Raw genomic sequence first — 17,622 nt, 5'->3', positions numbered from 1 at the left:
CTTGGGAAATGGGACTCCAATCTGAGGCCTGGACCCCTCCCCTGTCTCCTCTTGGGTGCAATGGCTCGGGGAGGGGAGGTTTCGGGACCAGTAGAGGACAGTAGAGAGGCAGGTCCCAAAAAGGAGGTGGTTCCTTTCAAACCCAAGGCCCCACCCTTAATGGATCACAGATCTTTAAAGCTGAGAAAGACTTTAGAAAGCAGCTGGTTCCTCCCCCCCCCCCCCCCCCCCCCCCCGCCCATTTTGTACACAGAAAACTCAGACAGTGGGGGAAGAGCCCAGCAGGACTCTGGGAAGGTTGTTTTCCCAGCTCTTTCTGCAGGGCAGCTCCGTGCTCAGTCCCCACCCCCAGCATTCTCACCAGCACTGAGGTGCAGAGCCTGGCACAGCTCAGGGCATTTTTACACTTATTTTCTCAGCTGATCAGCCTTGGGGTGGAAGGAGGGAGGGAGGAAGAGAAGGCAAGCTAGATTCTCCCCATTTGAAAGAATGAAACTGAGGTCCAGGAAGGGGCAGCATGACTAGCAATGGGGGTGAAACAAAGGATCATAGGATATGTCAAAGCCAGGAGGAACACAGAACAGAGAATTCCAGAGATGGAAAAGTCCTTAAAACACAAAATGTCACTGCTGGGAGGGGCCTTAGAGACCACCTGGTAAAACATGTTCATACAACAGTGAGCATAGGGGGCCCCAGGACCCAGGGTGGGCCTTTTCTCAAAGGGAAGGGCTTCTCACCTGTCCCCAGGAAGCCCTCGGGTAGGGCAGATCGTCATGGCTGCTGCCTCCAAGTACCTGACCCCTCTCACTCTGGAGCTGGGAGGTAAGAACCCCTGTTATGTGGATGACAACTGTGACCCCCAGAACGTGGCCAACCGTGTGGCCTGGTTCCGTTTCTTCAATGCGGGACAGACATGTGTGGCCCCAGACTACATCCTGTGCAGCCGGGAGACACAGGAGAAGCTGTTGCCTGCCCTGCAAAGGGCAGTGACCCAATTCTATGGGAAAGATCCCCAGAGTTCCCCAGACCTGGCCCGCATCATCAATAACAAGCACTTCCACAGGCTCTGTGGCCTGCTGGGCAATGGCCGGGCAGCCATTGGTGGCCAGTCAGACGAGCAGGAACGCTACATTGGTGAGTGGTCCCTGTATTGCCCTCCCCCGGGTCCTTGGTGCTGGTCACTCCATAGGAGCCGCAGGGAGCCAAGCTGTGGGCAGCTTTCCTTGTCCCCACTGACCTCTGGGTGACCCTCACACTCCTGGTGTCTCCATGGCCCAGCAGGCATTGCCTTAGCCCCTGCCCTATGATGACATTTTCACACCCCCACCACCCCGGCTTCCCCTGCCCTGGGTCCCTCTGAGAACCCCGGCCTGAGGTCTCCCCTGTGCTCTGAGGCAGCCCCCACGGTGCTGGTGGATGTGAAGGAGACGGACCCTGTGATGCAGGAGGAGATCTTTGGGCCCATTTTACCCATCCTGAATGTGCAGAGTGTTGAGGAGGCCATTGCCTTCATCAGGAAGAGAGAGAAGCCCCTGGCCCTGTATGCCTTCTCCAATGATTCTAAGGTAAGGGGCTCAGGGCTCTGAGCAGAAGGGGCAGGGCCAACCCTGGAGGGTGGGGCCAGAGAGGAGAGGAAGGCCTGGGGGCGGGGTGAGGCTGCCCACCTGTTCCAGTGCGGATGCCTCCCCGCACTGACCTTGGGAGGGGCATCCTTGAAGCTTCCTCACTCAGCTAGCTTGGCCCTTCCTGCCCTCTGCAGTAGCCCTTGTCGCCAAAGGTCCAGGAGGACCCTGCTTTGGAATATTTTTAAGTGTGGTAGCAGGTGAAGGCGGGGTTAGAGAGATCTTCTCAAGGGGCCCTTCCGCCCCTAATCATGGGGATCAGGGGAGGTTCGCCTGGGTCTGCTTCTCAGCCAGGCCAGGCCAGGCCAGGGAGGTTCAGAACCTCTCCCTTTGGTCTGGTTGGATGATGTCAGGGCTCCAGCCCCGCCCTGCCTCTCCTGGCTGCTGACTGTGTCTTCCAGGTGGTGAACAAGGTTCTGGATGAGACCAGCAGTGGCAGCTTCGGGGGGAACAACGGCTTCATGTTTATGACGATAACATCTATGCCTTTTGGGGGAATTGGTATGTTTCAGCCTCAGTCTGTGCCCTCCTCAGCTGGGCATAGCCCCTGCTCCCTTCAGGGTCCCCAAGGCTAGGAAAAGGAAGAGCTCAGTCTGTCCTGGGGCTCAAGGCTCGGACTGGGCCAGGCCCGGCCCCGAGGTCAGGGCCTTCCCTGTACTCTGGCTCAGATCTCAGTCTAGACCAAGCCGGGGCCATTCTGTCTTCAGGTGCAGGACTTGGTCAGGGGCCAGGATTGGGACCCAGATTGTCCCCAGGGCAGTGCTCAGCCTGGGGGGGATCCCTCCGTGTACCCTGAAGGCAAGAACTCATCCTGGGATCTGAGCTGCCTAGCTAGAGTCCAGCCTTGGTTAGATTATCACCTGCACCCAAGTGTGGTGAACCCCTTGGATCCAGAGGAACCCAGCTGAGAGCAGGGCCCTATGAGGCCAGAGTGCGGGGTGACGAATGTGTGAGAATAAGAGAGGGTCAGAGCAGGCCCCTGGGGATCCCAGGCTGGGGCTGCTGAGGGGCCTTGGGCCCCTGGAGAGATGAAAGATGGGATATCCAGAAGTCAAGTGGAGACAAGAAGGCAGCTTTCCTGTTCTCTAGAGAGCAAACTTTCCTAACCCCTTAATGGCCCTTCCCTCCTAGCTCTCCTTCCCCCTAAAACCCACAAACCTCATACTGTCTGCAGGTCAGCCATTTCCTTAGGGCGTCAAGGGCTTAGATCAGGGCCTAGGAGCTGAGGAGTCAGAGCTGGAAGGGTCTTTGGAGATTGATCCTCTTGCCCACTTCCCTCATCGAACAGAAGGAGGAGACAGGCCCAGAGAAGGCATGGAGCTTGCTAAGTAGCTTGGGCAGCCTGCCGACTTTCCTGACTCATGTTTCTGGGCTTCAAGCTTAGTATGTAAAGACTGTCCTCCCACCGCATGCTTTCAACTTCCACTGGCCCCTCTCAGCCTATTCTACCCTGGCCTTGCTGCTCAAACCTTCCCCTTCGTGCCACTGGGGCCAGATCCTGTGTCTCTGCGTTTGCCTGAGCCCCAGACACTTCTCAGGGCCCCCACCCCCTCCTGAAAGGCTGGCCTCTTGTCCATGGACGAATGACCCTTAAAAATGTCACATTCTCCTCTCCTTGTCCTCCTCCTCATCATAGATCCAGAGCCTCCTGGAGAGAATACCTGATCCCCCAAGAGACCCCGGAATGAGGCAGCAAAGAGGAGAGGTCACCATGAGAGGTGGTGGAATGACCCCAGGCAGATAGATATCTGGGTGGCTTCAAATCCTAGCTCCCCCCACCGCTGTGCCACCGTCTTTTGGGGGCCTCAGTTTCCTCTCCCGTAAAATCAGGCCATTGGATCTCTGAGGCCCCCTCAGCTCTGGCATTTTATTCTGCGTGTTTTGCTGTCCCTCTTTGCCCTGGCATGTTTTGTTCTATGTCCTAGGGCCCTCCCCAGCTCAGACATCCTCTGTCCTAAGGTCCCTTCAAGATCTGACATTCTGGGTTCTAAGATTCCTTCCACCTCGGATATTCTGAGTTCTGAGGATTCTCTCCAATCTGACATTCTATGTTCTTTCCATCTCAGACATTTGAGTTTGCATTTAATGGGCTCCCCAGCTTTAATGATTCGGGTCTCAGACGGCTCTAGGATGTTTCTGGGCAGGGCATGGTCTGGCTCCCTGAGGGCTGAGGGAAGGGAGCTGTCCATGGTTTTCAAGGTCTCGGGCTCAGCCACATCCTTGCCTCGTGTTGTAGGTCACAGCGGGATGGGCCAATACCACGGCAAGTTCACCTTTGACACCTTCTCCCACCTGCGAGGTTGCATCCTTTGTAGCCCACGACTGGAGATAATCAACAAGATCCGATACCCGCCCTACTCCCCGGGGCGCCAGCGGCTGCTGGTGTGGCTTTTGGAGCACAAGCTGGGCTTGCCTTGCTCCATCCTGTGAACTGCCCCCATCATCCGTGACCTTCCCCACACCTGCAGGCTGGGGAGGGCAGGCCTCCCCACTTGTCTGGGGTGTTCTATTCCCTGCCTCTCAACAACCTCAGATACCCTGCCTGAGCCCCATCATGGTAACCTGCTTGGCCCTAGGCCTGGGGAGAAAGATTAAGATGGTATTAATGTGCTTACAAATGATTGTCATATCACAGATCCAGCTCTGGAAAGGAATGTGGAGGCCAGCAGTCCAACCTTACCATTTTATGGATGGAAAAATGGAGTGCTAGAAAGGCCACGGGACTCCCCAAGATCACACAGGCAGCAAATGACAGAAACGCAATTCAAATTCAGATCCTGGGACCCTTTTCATTGCACCACACTGTTTTCTCACATACCCAATGTCATTTGTCACACCCACTTCAGGGAACCATGCTTTCATAGCTGTAGGTCATCTCCCCAACACAGATCATAACCCCAGTGACTTATGTGGAACCAGGACTCTGGGGTTCCCATTGGCCATGCTTCTGGGGACTTTGGTATTACTGCAAAGGGATAGTTGGTCATGTAGGTAGTGGTAGTGTCAGGATTTGAACCCATTCCTCTCACTCTTTTCACTGTACCAAGCTGCCTGGGTTAGACTCTGCTTTCCCAAAGCAATGTGAAGAATTTCCCATGGGAAACTTCATTGCCTCTGGGCATAACAATAACAAGTATTTGCACCAGAATGCAGTAAATTCATTTTCCTGTCAAGAATGTTCCTTGTTTCAAGAGTGTCCCAGTCACAAATGCAGCTCTGTGAGTGGTGAACACAGCTTTGTCTGTTTCTGCCTATCCGGTCCTCTCCCTGTGGATGACTTTTCCTGTTTATCAATACATAGAGGAGCTCCTTCCAGAGCTCTGAGGATGCTCAGACTGGGTCTGTTTTTTAATTCTTTATCCCTGACAGCTGTAATAAAGGATGTCTTGGCCAAACTAGAAAGTGCAGAAATGGAATCAACCCTTAGATCCTTACTTATTGTTAAGAAGTCACCATCTTCAACACTACCTGGTCACAATGGGAGAGACAGTAGCCCATCACTGGGTTCATACTCAGAGCCTTTCTAGTTTCTGCCTTTCTCTCCAAACAACAATCAACCAATAGCATCCCATTGCTACGTGTGGGGTCCCAGAACTTCTCCTGGCCCACCACCCACTCAAATTTACTGTTTTGAGCCCCCATCTCCATTGAATGTCCCTCAACCAAGACCATCCTTGAACATGTGACAGCATGGGAAGATAAAGAACGTTTACATGAATCAATCAACAAGCATTTATTGGGAGTTCAGAAGGGAGTGAGACAGAGAAAGGGGAGTTACTGAGAATCAATGACTTTCTGAAGGAAACAGTGCAGAAGGAGGAGCGGGATCAAGTGAGGGTCTGCTTTTTTGTTTTGGTTTGTTTTTGAAAGGATGGAGACGTGGATGTGTTGGTAGGCAACAAAGAAGGAATAAGTACCTAGGGAGTGATTGTTGATTAGAGTAGAGATGATGGGAGCAGTCTGCTGGAGAAAAGAGGTGGGGAAGGGACCAAGGGAGCATGTAAAAGGGCCGGCCCCTCTCATAAGGATAAGAGGGACCTCTCCATGTGAGACAGGGGTGAAGGAGATAGCAGCAGAAGGCGTGTAGTCTAGCCTCTGCCGTGTGTGTGTGTGTACAAGTTCGTGCAGTCTCTACTCCTCGCTAGACTCATGTGGTCTCTGTCCAGCGCTGGGCCCAAACAGACTGAGCTTATGAAGCATCTGATTCCTGCTTCTGGCTTCAGCTGGCGTTCTTAGCTGAACTGTTTCTGTCTCATAGGAAGACTGGACTCTGCTCGAGAGCCTTTGTCATAGAGCCTGACACATCACAATATTGGGGGTTGAGCTGCTCCTGCTTCACCACCATGATGAATCTTTATTATTTGAAAGAGTGCATGAGATAACTTAGAGGGCTCAGGGCTCAGTCTGGGGCAGATTGGGAGCTGAGTTAGAAGTCAAGATCAGGACTAGAGTGAAGAAGGTACAGAGACCAGGGTTCATTCTATGGCTAGAATAGAGGCTGGGTCTGAAGCCAAAGATGGGTGTCCATTGAGTAAATCATTTAAGATGTCAAGATGCTGAAACCTGATAACCTATTAAGGGAGAACACATCTTTGTTTGAATCAATCCCACCAGAAGTGTGAATCATGGCCAACAGCTCTATCCAAATAGCCTATCGAAACTTTAGACTCAATGGAAGAAGTCCTTGGAAGTCATTGACTGAACTGCAGTGGCCATGAAAGTCTGTTCTGTTTGGTTGAGGGACTGTTGTGTTGTGGGTTTTATATAAAACCTAGAGGGAGACAGGAGTTGGGGAAGAGAGAAGAGAGGGAGAGTGAGAAGATCAAGGAAGACAAAAGAAGCTTGAGGCTGTGAGCTGCAGCATTAGACAAACCCCCTCCCCACCCACTCCCATCCCATCCCCTAGGGGGACAAGCAGAGACCCTGACCTGCCAGTAAAGGCCACAGCGATAGGGATGGGCATGGGCAGCCCAGAGCCCCTCTGGGACACACTAGGTGCAGGTCTGATCATGGTTTCAGTCTCTAGCTAAGTCCAGGGTTCTCCCACTCCAGGCCATCCTCCTCATAACTGGCAGTGATTTTCCTGAAGTTCAAGGTCTAACAATGTCCCACACACTCGATAAACTCCTGTGGCTTCCTATTACCTCCAGGTTCAAACGTAAGACCCTCTGGCCTTCCAAGCCCTTCACATCCTGGTCCCTTCATATCTTTCCGGTCTTTTTACATTCTCTGTTCCTCTACATCCTTGGCTTTTTTTTTTCTGGTCCTTGAACCTGACCCTCCATTTGCCAGTTCCACAGCTTTGCCTTGACTGTGTACCATCCCTGTCATATTCCCTTCTTACCTCCATCTTCAGGCTTCCCCGGATTTCTTTAAGATTCCGCTCAGAGCCCCACTTCTACACTTGCTGTCGTCCTTCTCCCCCCCCCATCCCAAATTAGCTTCCCTTTACCCCACATAGACCTCGTATGTGCAAAATGATTTACATCTCATCTAGTGTGTAAGCTCCTTGAGGGCAGACCCTGTGTTTGCCTTCCTCTTTATCCCTGGAGCTAAGACAGTTCCTGGCACACAGAATGCATTTAGCCAATGCCTCCTGACGACTGACAGATTGGAGTTACCTGGGGAGGGCGATGGGTATGGGGCAGTGGGCTCCTGCTCAGCTGGGAGTGGGCAGGGGCTTCTCTGAAGCCCAGAGTCATTGGATTGACAGCTGGAAGGGGGATACCTAAGGATCTACCCCAAGTCCAAGAGGGTCCAGGCAGAAGAACGACTGGGCCAAAGGGTCTGTTTAATTACTCTTTTTTTTTTTCCCAAATTGCAGGATTATTTGAAAACCAACTTATGTCATAATTAAAATTATGTTAAAATATAACATTACAGTACTTTTAACTTGCACAAAAATGGTTTAATTTCAAATTTAAACAGATATTCAAATACTGCTAGCAATTTGTAATGGTGACAGGTTATACTGAGGTCAGTCTTTAACACCAACTCAAATTTGACTTTGTTCATGCTTTTCATTCATTTTGAATTGGAGGATATTTTTTTGTAATTTTCTTTTCTTGACCTTGATTTGAACCTTTTTGATTTTTTTTAATGCTTTATTAACTTCTGATTTACATCATTCGTTTCCGCCAGATTTTGAGTTGTTTAATCACTCTTAATAGCTTCGGGGGCATGATTCCAAGTTGATTTCCAGAATGACTGGGCCAGTTCACAATTCTCCCAAGATCAGTGTGACTGCTCCCCTACATGGGCTGTCCACACTTGATCTGGCCCCTCAGTTGTCAGGGAGCTGATGCCACTGGGGCCTCTAGAGGTGGGATGGAAACTGTGCACTTCTTTGTCTTGTAGAAGGCCACTCCTTTCTCATAATAGGCGGCCTCATTGATGAAGGCCAAGTAGATGGTGGCATCACCTTCGTAGAAGATCTCTTCTCCACTGAAGAGCTGAAAAATGGGGTCTCCTGGCTTCAGAGGAAGGAAATCTTTGTCCTGAGCAAAGGAGATGAGTGTCAGTAGAAACCCCAGTACTGAGGCTGGACTGAGAAGAGAGGATTGGAAGCTGTTCTCCACTGGGCAGGAGGCAGAGAAGTCCAATGGAAAGAGTGCTAAGGAGGGTTGGGAATCAGGGGACCCCACTGAGGCCCTGACTCACTGTGTGAGCTTTGAAAAGACCCCTAAACCCCCTTCAGTTTTGGTTCTCTTTTCTGTAAAAGAATAAGGACTCATCCTATGATTTTGGGAATTCCCTGGTGGGAGGCCAGCACCTTCTGTGGACCTTATGGTCTTAGAGAGTGCCAGGGACACAAAAAGGCTAAGTGACTTGCCCAGGGCCACACAGCTCTTGGTAGCAGCAGAAGACTCTGAAACCAGCTCCCTGCCCACTATGCCACACTGTGTCTCTTCTGAAAAACTGGGATAAGGGGCTTGGCCCACCTCCTGGGATTATGAGGACTGGTTGAGTGTGCTTGGCAAGGCATCCTGGGGACAGGAAACCATAAGGCCCTATGCTAACACGTTTTAATAATTAGGGGGTTTTGGATGAATTATAATAATTAGTGTGTTTAATGTAATTTAACATTCTTTCTGGACTAGAAAGGGTCTTTACAACATTCTACCATGCTATGGAGGAAACCCTGGGGATTAAAGGTAGGTGGGGCTTTTCCCCCTCACCCCCAAAGTCTTCAAGGATGTGCCAGCAAGAAGATGCCTAGCCTGAGGTCAAGATCTGTTGCCACGTTGGTCCAAGGGTGATGAATTATGGTTACATATCATTCCTGGTGATTTCAGCTGTTGTACTGGATGTGTGTGTGTTTGTGTGTGTACATATATATGCTTTATTTCTATTTTTAAAAGAGATGAAACTCTAGCTTAACTGTGTTACCTTCTACTCAAAAGTCTTCATTTGTTTTCTCTGGCCTCAAAGATAAAATATAAAATCCTCAGCCTGACATTTAAGACCCTTTTTGATCTGCCTCCCACCTGCTTGTATGACCCTGGAAAAGGGGACTTCATGTCCTTGGGTCTCAGCTTCCTCATCTGATGACTGAGGAGCTTGGGCTGCTTGGCTTTGGAGATTCTTTCCCACTCAGATCTGTGATTCCCAGATGCTACTGGGGCCCTTCAATCAATCACTCAACAAGCATTTTATTGAGGCCTCACTAGGAGCCAGGGACTAGGTCAGGCATTGGGTAGAACAGAGACAAAAATGAAAGCACCCCTGCCCTCAAGGAGTTTACATTCAATTGGGGGATTTCTATGACTACATGTTGTCTCCCCAACAGGATATAGATTCTTGGAGAGCAGAGATTAATTTTTTGGTCTTTGGATCCTCACTGCCTAGCAAAGTGCTGCCACATAGGATGTGCTTAAAGGCTTCAATGCCCCTCAGCCACTTTTCAAAGGAAACGGGAACAATCCAGGGGCTCTAGATGGGCTGGGCTGCAACTGGCTTCAGGTACTCTGGACACCTGAGCAAATGGGCATCAGAAGCAAGACTTTGGACGTCTGGAGAGCCTCTCACAGTGATTCAAGTGCCCCAGAAGTAAGTCTTCAAGTGATAAATAAAGTTAACTGAGTTCATTGAATCTTATCAGGGGGACTAATTAAAAGCTACTTCTACCCATTCATTAAAGCAGGTCCCCTAAAGACCTGTACTGGCCAACTCTGGGGAAAAGATTTACCTACCTGCAGCTACTTAATAAAGGCACTCCAGGGTCCCAACTCTTCGCTCAGTAAAACGAGTGTGCTGCCTCACCCTCCCCACAAGCAGGCAATTATTCCTCTCCATTTGTTTACATGGATACGTTTTCTGTATTTTTCACAGCCGGGCTGTGGTAGTTGGGTGGTGGGTGGGAAATAGGAAATTGGGGAGGGTGGAAATGACCCTTGACCTTGGTAGAACAGCATTCACCAGAGTTTTTCCAATTCCCACCTTGTCTCATTAAGCTCAAGGGAAGGAGAAGCAGCTGGTTGGGGCAGACTGTTGCTCTGGGAGTCTGAAAGACCTTAGTTCAAATCCAGCCTCAAACATTTACCATCTGTGTGACCCCTAGGCAAATCACTCATCCTCAGTTTCCTTATTTTTAAAATAGGGATAATAATAGCACGAACGCACACACACCCCCACCAAGGTCTGAGAACATTTTTGTGAAGTGCTTAGCAAACCTTAAAAGGCTCTATAAATGCTGGCTGTTATTCCTCTTATTAAAACAGAGTTTGTCCACAACCAGACTGAGATCTAGTCTCAGAAGGCCAGGAAGGGAGGAGCCAACTTAGAATCCAAGCAATGAGTGAGCCAGCCAACCAACACATATTTCCTAAGTGCCTACTGTGTGCCGAGGGCCTGTGGGAGGATGTGAGAAAAGCCTCCTGGAGAAGGGGAGATCAGAAGGAAGCAGGAGGTGACAGGTGAGAAGGGAGAATTTCCAGGCTAGGGCGCAGCTGCTGCAAAAGCACAGAGGTGGGAGATGACACGTGGTACATGGGAACAGAAGGTCAAGAAGGGGAGGGGGACTCAGTTGTGGGGCACCTCCATCCTCAGCGGGCACCTGGTATTCCCACAAAGCCCTGACAGCTCTCTGGCCAGCACTGAGAACTCACCTGGAGCTGGGGATGGATGAGTCCCAGCAATTCCCCACCAGGAGACCGAGGAAAATCTACTGGTTCTATGACCTTATAAACCACAATGTCAAGAGTAGGGAACGAGGTACCTGAGTGGGAGAGAATGGGAATCACAGGCATCAGAGATGGAAGGGCCCGCCCCCTCGTTTCACAGGTGGGAGAAGGGAGGCAAGAGACTTGGTCAAGGTCACACAGCTAGTTGGGGCAGCTCCTGGGACTCAGACCCAGGCCCTCTGACCAGCTCCCATGCCCTTTCCAATGGATTTGTGAGGGACAGAGGCCACAGAAACCGCCAGCTCCCTGCCCCGCCTCACGGGTCCAAACAAACATGTTTATCTTGCCTACATTAGGCTGGGCACTCCCTGAAGACAAGGTTTCTGTTGAAGCTTCTTTGCATGTCCAGGACCTAGCACAGGCTTCCTCTCAAACTAGACTAATCAGCACTTGTTGAATGGATGGAGGTATGGATGGACAGATGAATGAACATGAAAATGGCGGAGGATTCCCAAGGCTTCCTTCTCCCCTCGGCACTTGGTCATGTCCCCCTCCTGCTCGCGGCAGATTCCTGTCCTAGCAAATACTAAAGGCGGTGATTCGGCATAGGGATTGGGGCCATCAGCAGGTCCATTCAGGCTGTCCTGGAGCAGGACAGGGGGTCAGGCCCTCCCACTGTCACCACCCTTTAGCCTAGAGAGCCCAGCAGAGTGGCCCGGCCTCCAGAGGGACATGGGGGCACAAAAGGGGATAAGGATTCCTGTAGGGAGGGGTTGTGGCACTTACCCTGGTTGAAGAGGTCAATGAAGTCTAGACCACAAGCCACCAGGGCTCTCATATGAGAAAAGACATCAGCTCGAAGCACCCCATGTGGCTGGGGGCCCAGCTCCAGGCCTAGGGAGAAAGGCAGCCCACTCATAAGAAACAGGGACATAAACACATATACACACCACATGCAACCTGACTGCCCCAAGACAGGGGGTTTACATCCCCTCATCCCCATAGAGGGACTTCAACTCCCCTGGGACCATAGTTACCCCCAAGCACTCAGGCACCTCATCCCCCCAGAGACATCAAGGTCTCCTTCCAATTTACATATCCCTCAGTTTCCTTACCAGTTCAGCTAAAGTACCACCCCCCCAAAAAGCCTTCCCTGCCCCATCTTTCTCCTCCCCATTAGTCCCTCTGCCAAACCCTCCCCCAAGGGGAAATTACTTTCTGTCTGTATTGGATTCCCTAGGACAAACTGCATCCCAGCAAAGGAACAAAGATCCTTTAGGGCAGGGGCTGTTTTTATTTTTGTCTTCGAATGTCTAGCATGGAGCCCAGCACATGGTGCCTGAATAAATGTTTGTGGAGTTGGAGTGAAAGCCTAAGAGGCCTTTCTTTGGGATGTACCCAGGGACAACAAGCACAGCCACAGGAATGTGCCCACATTTAGAAAGGGATTTAAGATGAGGTTTGCCTAGGGATCTCTGATCTTCTCTAGTGGCCTGCTTTGAGCCTTACCACTTCCCTGAGAGAGAGATACCATTATCTCATTTTTACAGAGAAGGAAACTGAGGCTCAGAGAGATCACACACTGAATATATGTCTGAGGTGAGACTTCAGCTCAGGTCTTGCTTACTCCACAAGCCAAAGGCTTGCTTTACAATTCTACCTTTGATGCTTACAAGTTGTATGACCTTGGGCCAGTTCCTTAATCTATCAGGCCTCTGTTTCCTCATCTATAAAATGAGTGGGCCTGACTGAATGACCTTTGAGGTCCCTTTCAGCTCCAGAGCTATGACCTCCCTTCATCTCCCACAGAGAAACCTCAGCTCTCTAAAGTTCCCCATCTTCTTGCCCCTCCCAAAGACCCTAGCCTCCTAGGATCAAAAATTCTCATGCCCCCTTTCCACAGGAACCTCATCTCCAAGAGCCCATCTTTTCTCATCTCCCTTTTCCCAGAGAGTAAAGGCCCCGAGGGAATCCACAACCCCCAAAACATATACCCTAAGGAACCCCAACCCCAGGGCTCCATGGGAGACAGAGAGCCCAAGTTCTAGACTGCTTCCATCCCTACTAGGGGCCCCTATTTGCCATACCCAGGCCATTCTTAGCAACTGACAGGAGGGAATTGTTTTCCTGTCCAGGACAACCATATAGAAAGATCGGACACGGCCCCCGAGTGTGTTTCTGAAAGGCAAAGGAACAAAGGTGGGTCCACATGTTGGCTCTCAGGAGACCTGGGCTTTAGACCTGCATCTGTCAGAGTTCAGATGCCAAGAGAGATGAGTGGCTTCCTATCTCTGAGCCTCTGTTTCCTCATCTGTAAAATGGGGTAATTACATCTGCCTTACCTTTCTTTCAGGGCAGTGATAAGCAGTTTGGAAAGGAAGAAGGTGGGGTTGAGGGTACTGGAAGAGGCAGAAGGCACTCGATAATTGAAGCAATGAATGAGTGAATGTCTCCTGCCTCTCAAGTCTAAGGCTTTTCCTGCCCCACTGAAAGGAAGGGAAAGCATAGGAGAAGAGGAGACATAAAGGGAATAAGGCGAGGGAGGCCGGTCATATGGTGAAGCAGAAAGGGAGTCAGAGGACCTGGGGGGGATCCCTGGTTTTAGGGGGTACTCACTCTGGGCCTCAGCTTACCCCACTATAAAATGAGGGAACTCGATTAGAGATTGCACCTCTAAATCGATGGCCTTAGTGCTTGGACCAGCTAGGTCCTCGTCCTTCTGGGGAATAGCCCATCACAGAGAACCAAGGCCTGGCTCCTCTCTAGCCAGACCCTGAAGGTCGAGGGCCACACTGTGGGAGAGGGTGAGGAAAGGTAATGGGAAGGGGACCTGGATATAGTGACACATGTGCATAGTGAAGACATTTTCCTCAGAGTCTGAGATCAGGCAGGCCGCCATATTGGAGGTGGTGTTGTGAAGGTCAAAGATGAAGTCGAAGGCATCAGCCGAGCCTTTCGGACCAAATAGCTGATTGATCTCCTGGGCCCGTCTCACCTCATAAAGGTCACCCTGAGTGCCCTTGGCTCTGGGAGGCAAGAAAAGAATGCGGTCACTGCCTGGAAGGCAGCTAACTGGAGTTCACGGCTGGCTACAAAAGTCAACACTACTGATTTCATTTTCATTTTCACCTAATAAAACACAGTCTCTCCTAAGATCCTGACTCTGTTTTAAGTGATAATTTGTCTTATGCAAATACACTGTGATCGTTGATTTATAACTGCTCTGCATGGATGTCCCACTTGCTTTTAAACATTACCTGGAAAAGAGTTTGGGAGGTGATTTTTCCCATTCCACTGGGAGCCACAGATCGTCAGCTGTTGGATTTAGTGCAGTGCGTGTATGAATGAGTCATCCTTTGGGGTCATGTGAAGTGGGAAAGAATTCGTCTCTCAGACGGGATGGGGCTGAGCCAATTTGACAAGTTAAGGATTACTGTCGGGAATTCTCCTACCCTCAGACTAGAGTGAAATGAAGGCCCTGGGAGCTGCGGGCAGCTGCAGGATGGACAGATCACCCCCCTCCCTGATGGCTTGTCATTGGTTCTCCTTCTTTCAGGGTCAAAGAAAGGCCTAGACACAGCCAGAGGCACCACTCACGTAAGGGAGGCTTTCGTGAAGCTTCTATTCAAGTCCTGGCTTACATAGCGCGTGCAGCGCTTTGCAGCGTCTGGATTGGCCAGGAAGGGGATGGCTGTGAAGGTCTCCCTCTGCAGTTCAGAAGGGTCCTGTAGCCAATACTTCACCAGGTGGACACCCGAGAGCTCATTCCCGTGGGTGCCCCCCATCACAGCCACACGGTCTAGCTCATGCCTGATGGAGGGTGTTGAGTACATCCTGGAGCCTGTACCTGGAATAGAAAAGGGGAATTACCCCTTGGATCCTTGTCCCCAGAGGTTAAGTAGCCTGAGGCAGCTGCTAGGACAAAGAGGGGCCTAGACACCAGTAAAGGGAGCCCCAGGTAGTCCCCAGCTAGCCCTGCCCTGCCTTCTAGCAGCTCAGAGCTGACAAAGCCCCCAAAGGCAGGTGCCCCAAGAGAGACAAGTACCTTAGAGTAGGGTTAGGACCAGTGGAGGCAGAGGGTTCAATGGAGGTGTACTGGGTTTGGAGTCAGAGGTTCTGGGTTCTAATCCCATCTCTGATACTTCCTCTCTAGGTAACCTTAAGCAGTAATTTAATATATTATGTAGTCTGTAAAAGGAGGGTTGGATAGCATTTTTCATCATGAGTTCATTGGGTTATTGCATTGTTGAGAAGAGCCAAGTTATTCACAGTTGTTCATTGTACAATATTGCTATTAATATGTACAGTGTTTCTGGGTTCTGCTCACTGCACTCTGTATCAGGTCCTGTAGGTCTTTCCTGGTTGTTCTGAAACCATCCTGCTCATCATTTCTTATAGCACAACAGTATTCCATCACAACAATATACCACAACTTGTTCAGACAAATCAAGGCATCCTCTCAATTTCCAATTCTTAGCCATCACAAAAAGAGTGGCTACAAATATTTTTGTACAAATAGGTTATTTTTTATCTCTTTGGGATGCAGACCTAATAGTGGTATTGCTGGTACAAACATTATGCACAGTTTTATAACCCTTTGGGTATAGTTTCAAATTATTTTCCAGAACGGTTGGATCAGTTCACAACTCCACCAACAGTCCTTTAGTGTCCCAGTCCCACATCTCCTCCAACATTTGTCATTTTCCTTTTCTGTAACCTTAGCCAGTCTGATAGGTATGAAGTGGTACCTCAGAGTTCTTTTAATTTTCATTTCTCTAATCTATAGTGCTTTAGAGCACTGTTTCATGTGACTATAGACAGCTTTGGTTTCTTCATCTGAAAACTTCATATCATTTGGCCAATTGGGGAATGACTTCTATTTTTATAAATTAGACTCAGTTTAAGAAATGAGGCCTTTATCATAGATACTTGTAAAAAAATGTCCCCCAATTTTCTGCTTTCCTTCTAATTTTCATTGCATTGGTTTTGTTTTGCAGGGGCAGGGAGATGGGGCACAGAAGGAGTGTGGGGCATGGGTTGAGGAAGAGGACAGAAGGACCTGTGGGTAGAAGGATGAGGATCAGGGGAGGTGTAATGGGAATGTAAATTTTAAAGATCTTCCCTGCCCCTAGGCTAAAGTGTACCTGGAGCCTGGGGTGGGAGGCTTGTTTTTCAGTAGATACTTCTTGATTGGCCAGTAAGTCAATAAGGTTACATTCTCTGAGCCAGGAGCAGGCTATGTAAGCCCTGATGTGTAGCTTTGTTTTGGGGGCTCACTTTGAGAAGTGTTCTATGATTTGATCTGGATTCTGGGAAGCTGTTGTTGAGAGCCCCCCCTCGGCTTTGAAAAACCCAGACATTGATTTGGTATGGATGTAATGGTTGGACAGTTTGGAGATCTGTCTACTTGATCTATTTCTCTGTCTTGATAATTCTGCCTGTATATTCTGAAGTTCGGGGTGCTGACCTTTTTCCCCTGAACTAGGTAAACGATACATATTTGACTGATTAAAGTAAGCTTGTTAACCCATTTTGAGTTGCTTTCCTTTAACAAAGCAGATCTAAGAACCTGTGGTGGCAGCAACCCTGGGGACACTGGGGTGCTTGCTGCTACAGGAGGGAAGGATAGGAGAGTGGATAGACAGGAGCAGGAGGAAGGAGTCAAAAGAAGGGGTTAGTGGAAAGATAAGGCAGAGGGTTAGTGAGTGGGAGAGTTATAGAGAAGGCACAGAAGGGTGGGGAATGGAAGGAAAAGGAAGTGGAGGAGCAGGGAGAGAGGGAAGAGGGGCCAGGGGGCCAGGAGACTAAAGCCCAGAAAAGACCTGGCTCAGCACTGACCTGGGCTCAGTCTGTCCACCATTGGCTTCTCCAGCCCCCACTGAGGCTCCTTCTCTCTGGGAACCTCGTTCTTGGAGCTCCAGGTTTGAGAAGAGGGCTTAAAGACTGTCTGTGTCTCCAGCAGCTGCCCAGAGTTCACTGGATTTTGATGGGGATGGGCTGGGGAGACTTTGGCCCCAGGATCTGTTCTTGCCTCTTTACTGAGTGACTAGGCTCAGTGTCCTGCCAAACTTGGATGTCCTCTACACTGCCTGAGTGGGCAAGCCCAAGAGAAGTGGGCAGGTCAACTGAGAGCTGAGTTAAAGGGAAAGGAGCGGGGTGGAGCAGAGCTTTTCCATTTCCCTGAAGGCAAAACATCTCTTCTATTTCTTACCATCAGCCCTTCGGGAGAAGAGAAACTACATTGGCTGCAGGAGGGGAGGGGGGATTGGGGTGACCACTAGTGTTTATATCAGACAAGTGGAAAGAACTAAAAATACCATCAAAGAGGTAAAGGGAACAGTCCCTGACTGTTGAGAGAATAGCAGTTTGCAAGCCCCTTGTCCCTAAGCCCGGGCTCTTCCTCAGCCCAGGCTGCCTCCATAGAATAGTCACAGTGGGGTTCTCTGGACTACCCAACACAGTATTTTTTAAGTTCTCCAAATTCCTCTGATGCCCAGCCTAGCCCAATGTACTACAGAACTTCACTCTGTGAGTCTGTGTATCCGTGTGTGTGCCAGTGCTGAACTGGCAGGAGCTGAGTGTCCCTGCCTGGAAGGTGGCCGGGATGGGAAGGACTGAGGGCATCCATTCTCCTGGCCAAGCTCCTCCCCCACCCAGTTTTGCCAGATTCAGAGATTCTAGGTCTCTCTCGCCTTCCAGGAGGCAGAAGCAGCGATGGGCACAGGTACCCTGGGAGCTTCCCCACTGTTCTGTTAGTCTCCCATGCTTGGCGTCCCACCCGGTTGTCTAAAACCTGAACCTGGGACTCTGTGCTGTGGTTCTGAGCTGGCACTTCTCCAAGCTTACTGGGACCCCTCTTAAGGTCGTGAGTAACGAGT

At 50.2% G+C, this 17,622-nt stretch overlaps 2 protein-coding genes across 3 annotated transcripts in view; one reads left to right on the top strand and one right to left on the bottom strand.

The window, feature by feature from the left end:
- LOC138144929 (aldehyde dehydrogenase family 3 member B1-like) overlaps positions 1 to 7,526 on the top strand; it is a 29,217-nt gene extending 21,691 nt beyond the window's left edge. The window contains exons 7-11 of one of the 2 annotated variants that reach the window (XR_011164045.1): positions 748 to 1,134; positions 1,399 to 1,565; positions 2,024 to 2,123; positions 3,259 to 3,340; positions 3,859 to 3,995. Coding sequence is in view for 1 of the 2 variants with exons in the window: in XM_069066510.1 (XP_068922611.1) it covers positions 748 to 1,134; positions 1,399 to 1,565; positions 2,024 to 2,123; positions 3,859 to 4,052 (848 nt within the window). In the remaining variant the exon portion in view is untranslated. Of the gene's footprint in view, positions 1 to 747; positions 1,135 to 1,398; positions 1,566 to 2,023; positions 2,124 to 3,258; positions 3,341 to 3,858 lie in introns of both variants that reach the window. The other variant, XM_069066510.1, reaches the window with a different exon arrangement.
- A 386-nt stretch (positions 7,527 to 7,912) lies between these two features.
- ACY3 (aminoacylase 3) lies at positions 7,913 to 16,822 on the bottom strand. The gene is made up of 7 exons (XM_069066511.1): positions 16,583 to 16,822; positions 14,342 to 14,591; positions 13,575 to 13,770; positions 12,832 to 12,922; positions 11,531 to 11,638; positions 10,730 to 10,839; positions 7,913 to 8,119 (listed from the first exon to the last, which is right to left on the bottom strand). The coding sequence occupies exons 1-7, from the start codon at positions 16,602 to 16,604 to the stop codon at positions 7,913 to 7,915; spliced, it is 984 nt and encodes a 327-aa protein (XP_068922612.1). The 5' UTR covers positions 16,605 to 16,822.
- Between the last annotated feature and the right edge of the window lie 800 nt (positions 16,823 to 17,622).

The sequence above is a fragment of the Petaurus breviceps genome, unplaced genomic scaffold, assembly GCF_028583685.1.
Source record: "Petaurus breviceps papuanus isolate PSGF00001 unplaced genomic scaffold, PetGlider_PUasm1.0 90721, whole genome shotgun sequence".
NCBI lineage: Eukaryota > Metazoa > Chordata > Mammalia > Diprotodontia > Petauridae > Petaurus > Petaurus breviceps.
Note: the sequence above shows the minus strand (reverse complement) of the source record. Positions and strands in the feature narration are given on the sequence as shown.

Coding starts and splice junctions, on each gene's coding strand:
- ACY3 (XM_069066511.1), bottom strand. CDS start 16,604: ATGGTGGACAGACTGAGCCCAG. Junction 14,592..16,582: donor GGTGGACAGACTGAGCCCAG/GTCAGTGCTGAG, acceptor TTTCTATTCCAG/GTACAGGCTCCAGGATGTAC. Junction 8,120..10,729: donor TCATCCATCCCCAGCTCCAG/GTGAGTTCTCAG, acceptor TCCTTTGCTCAG/GACAAAGATTTCCTTCCTCT.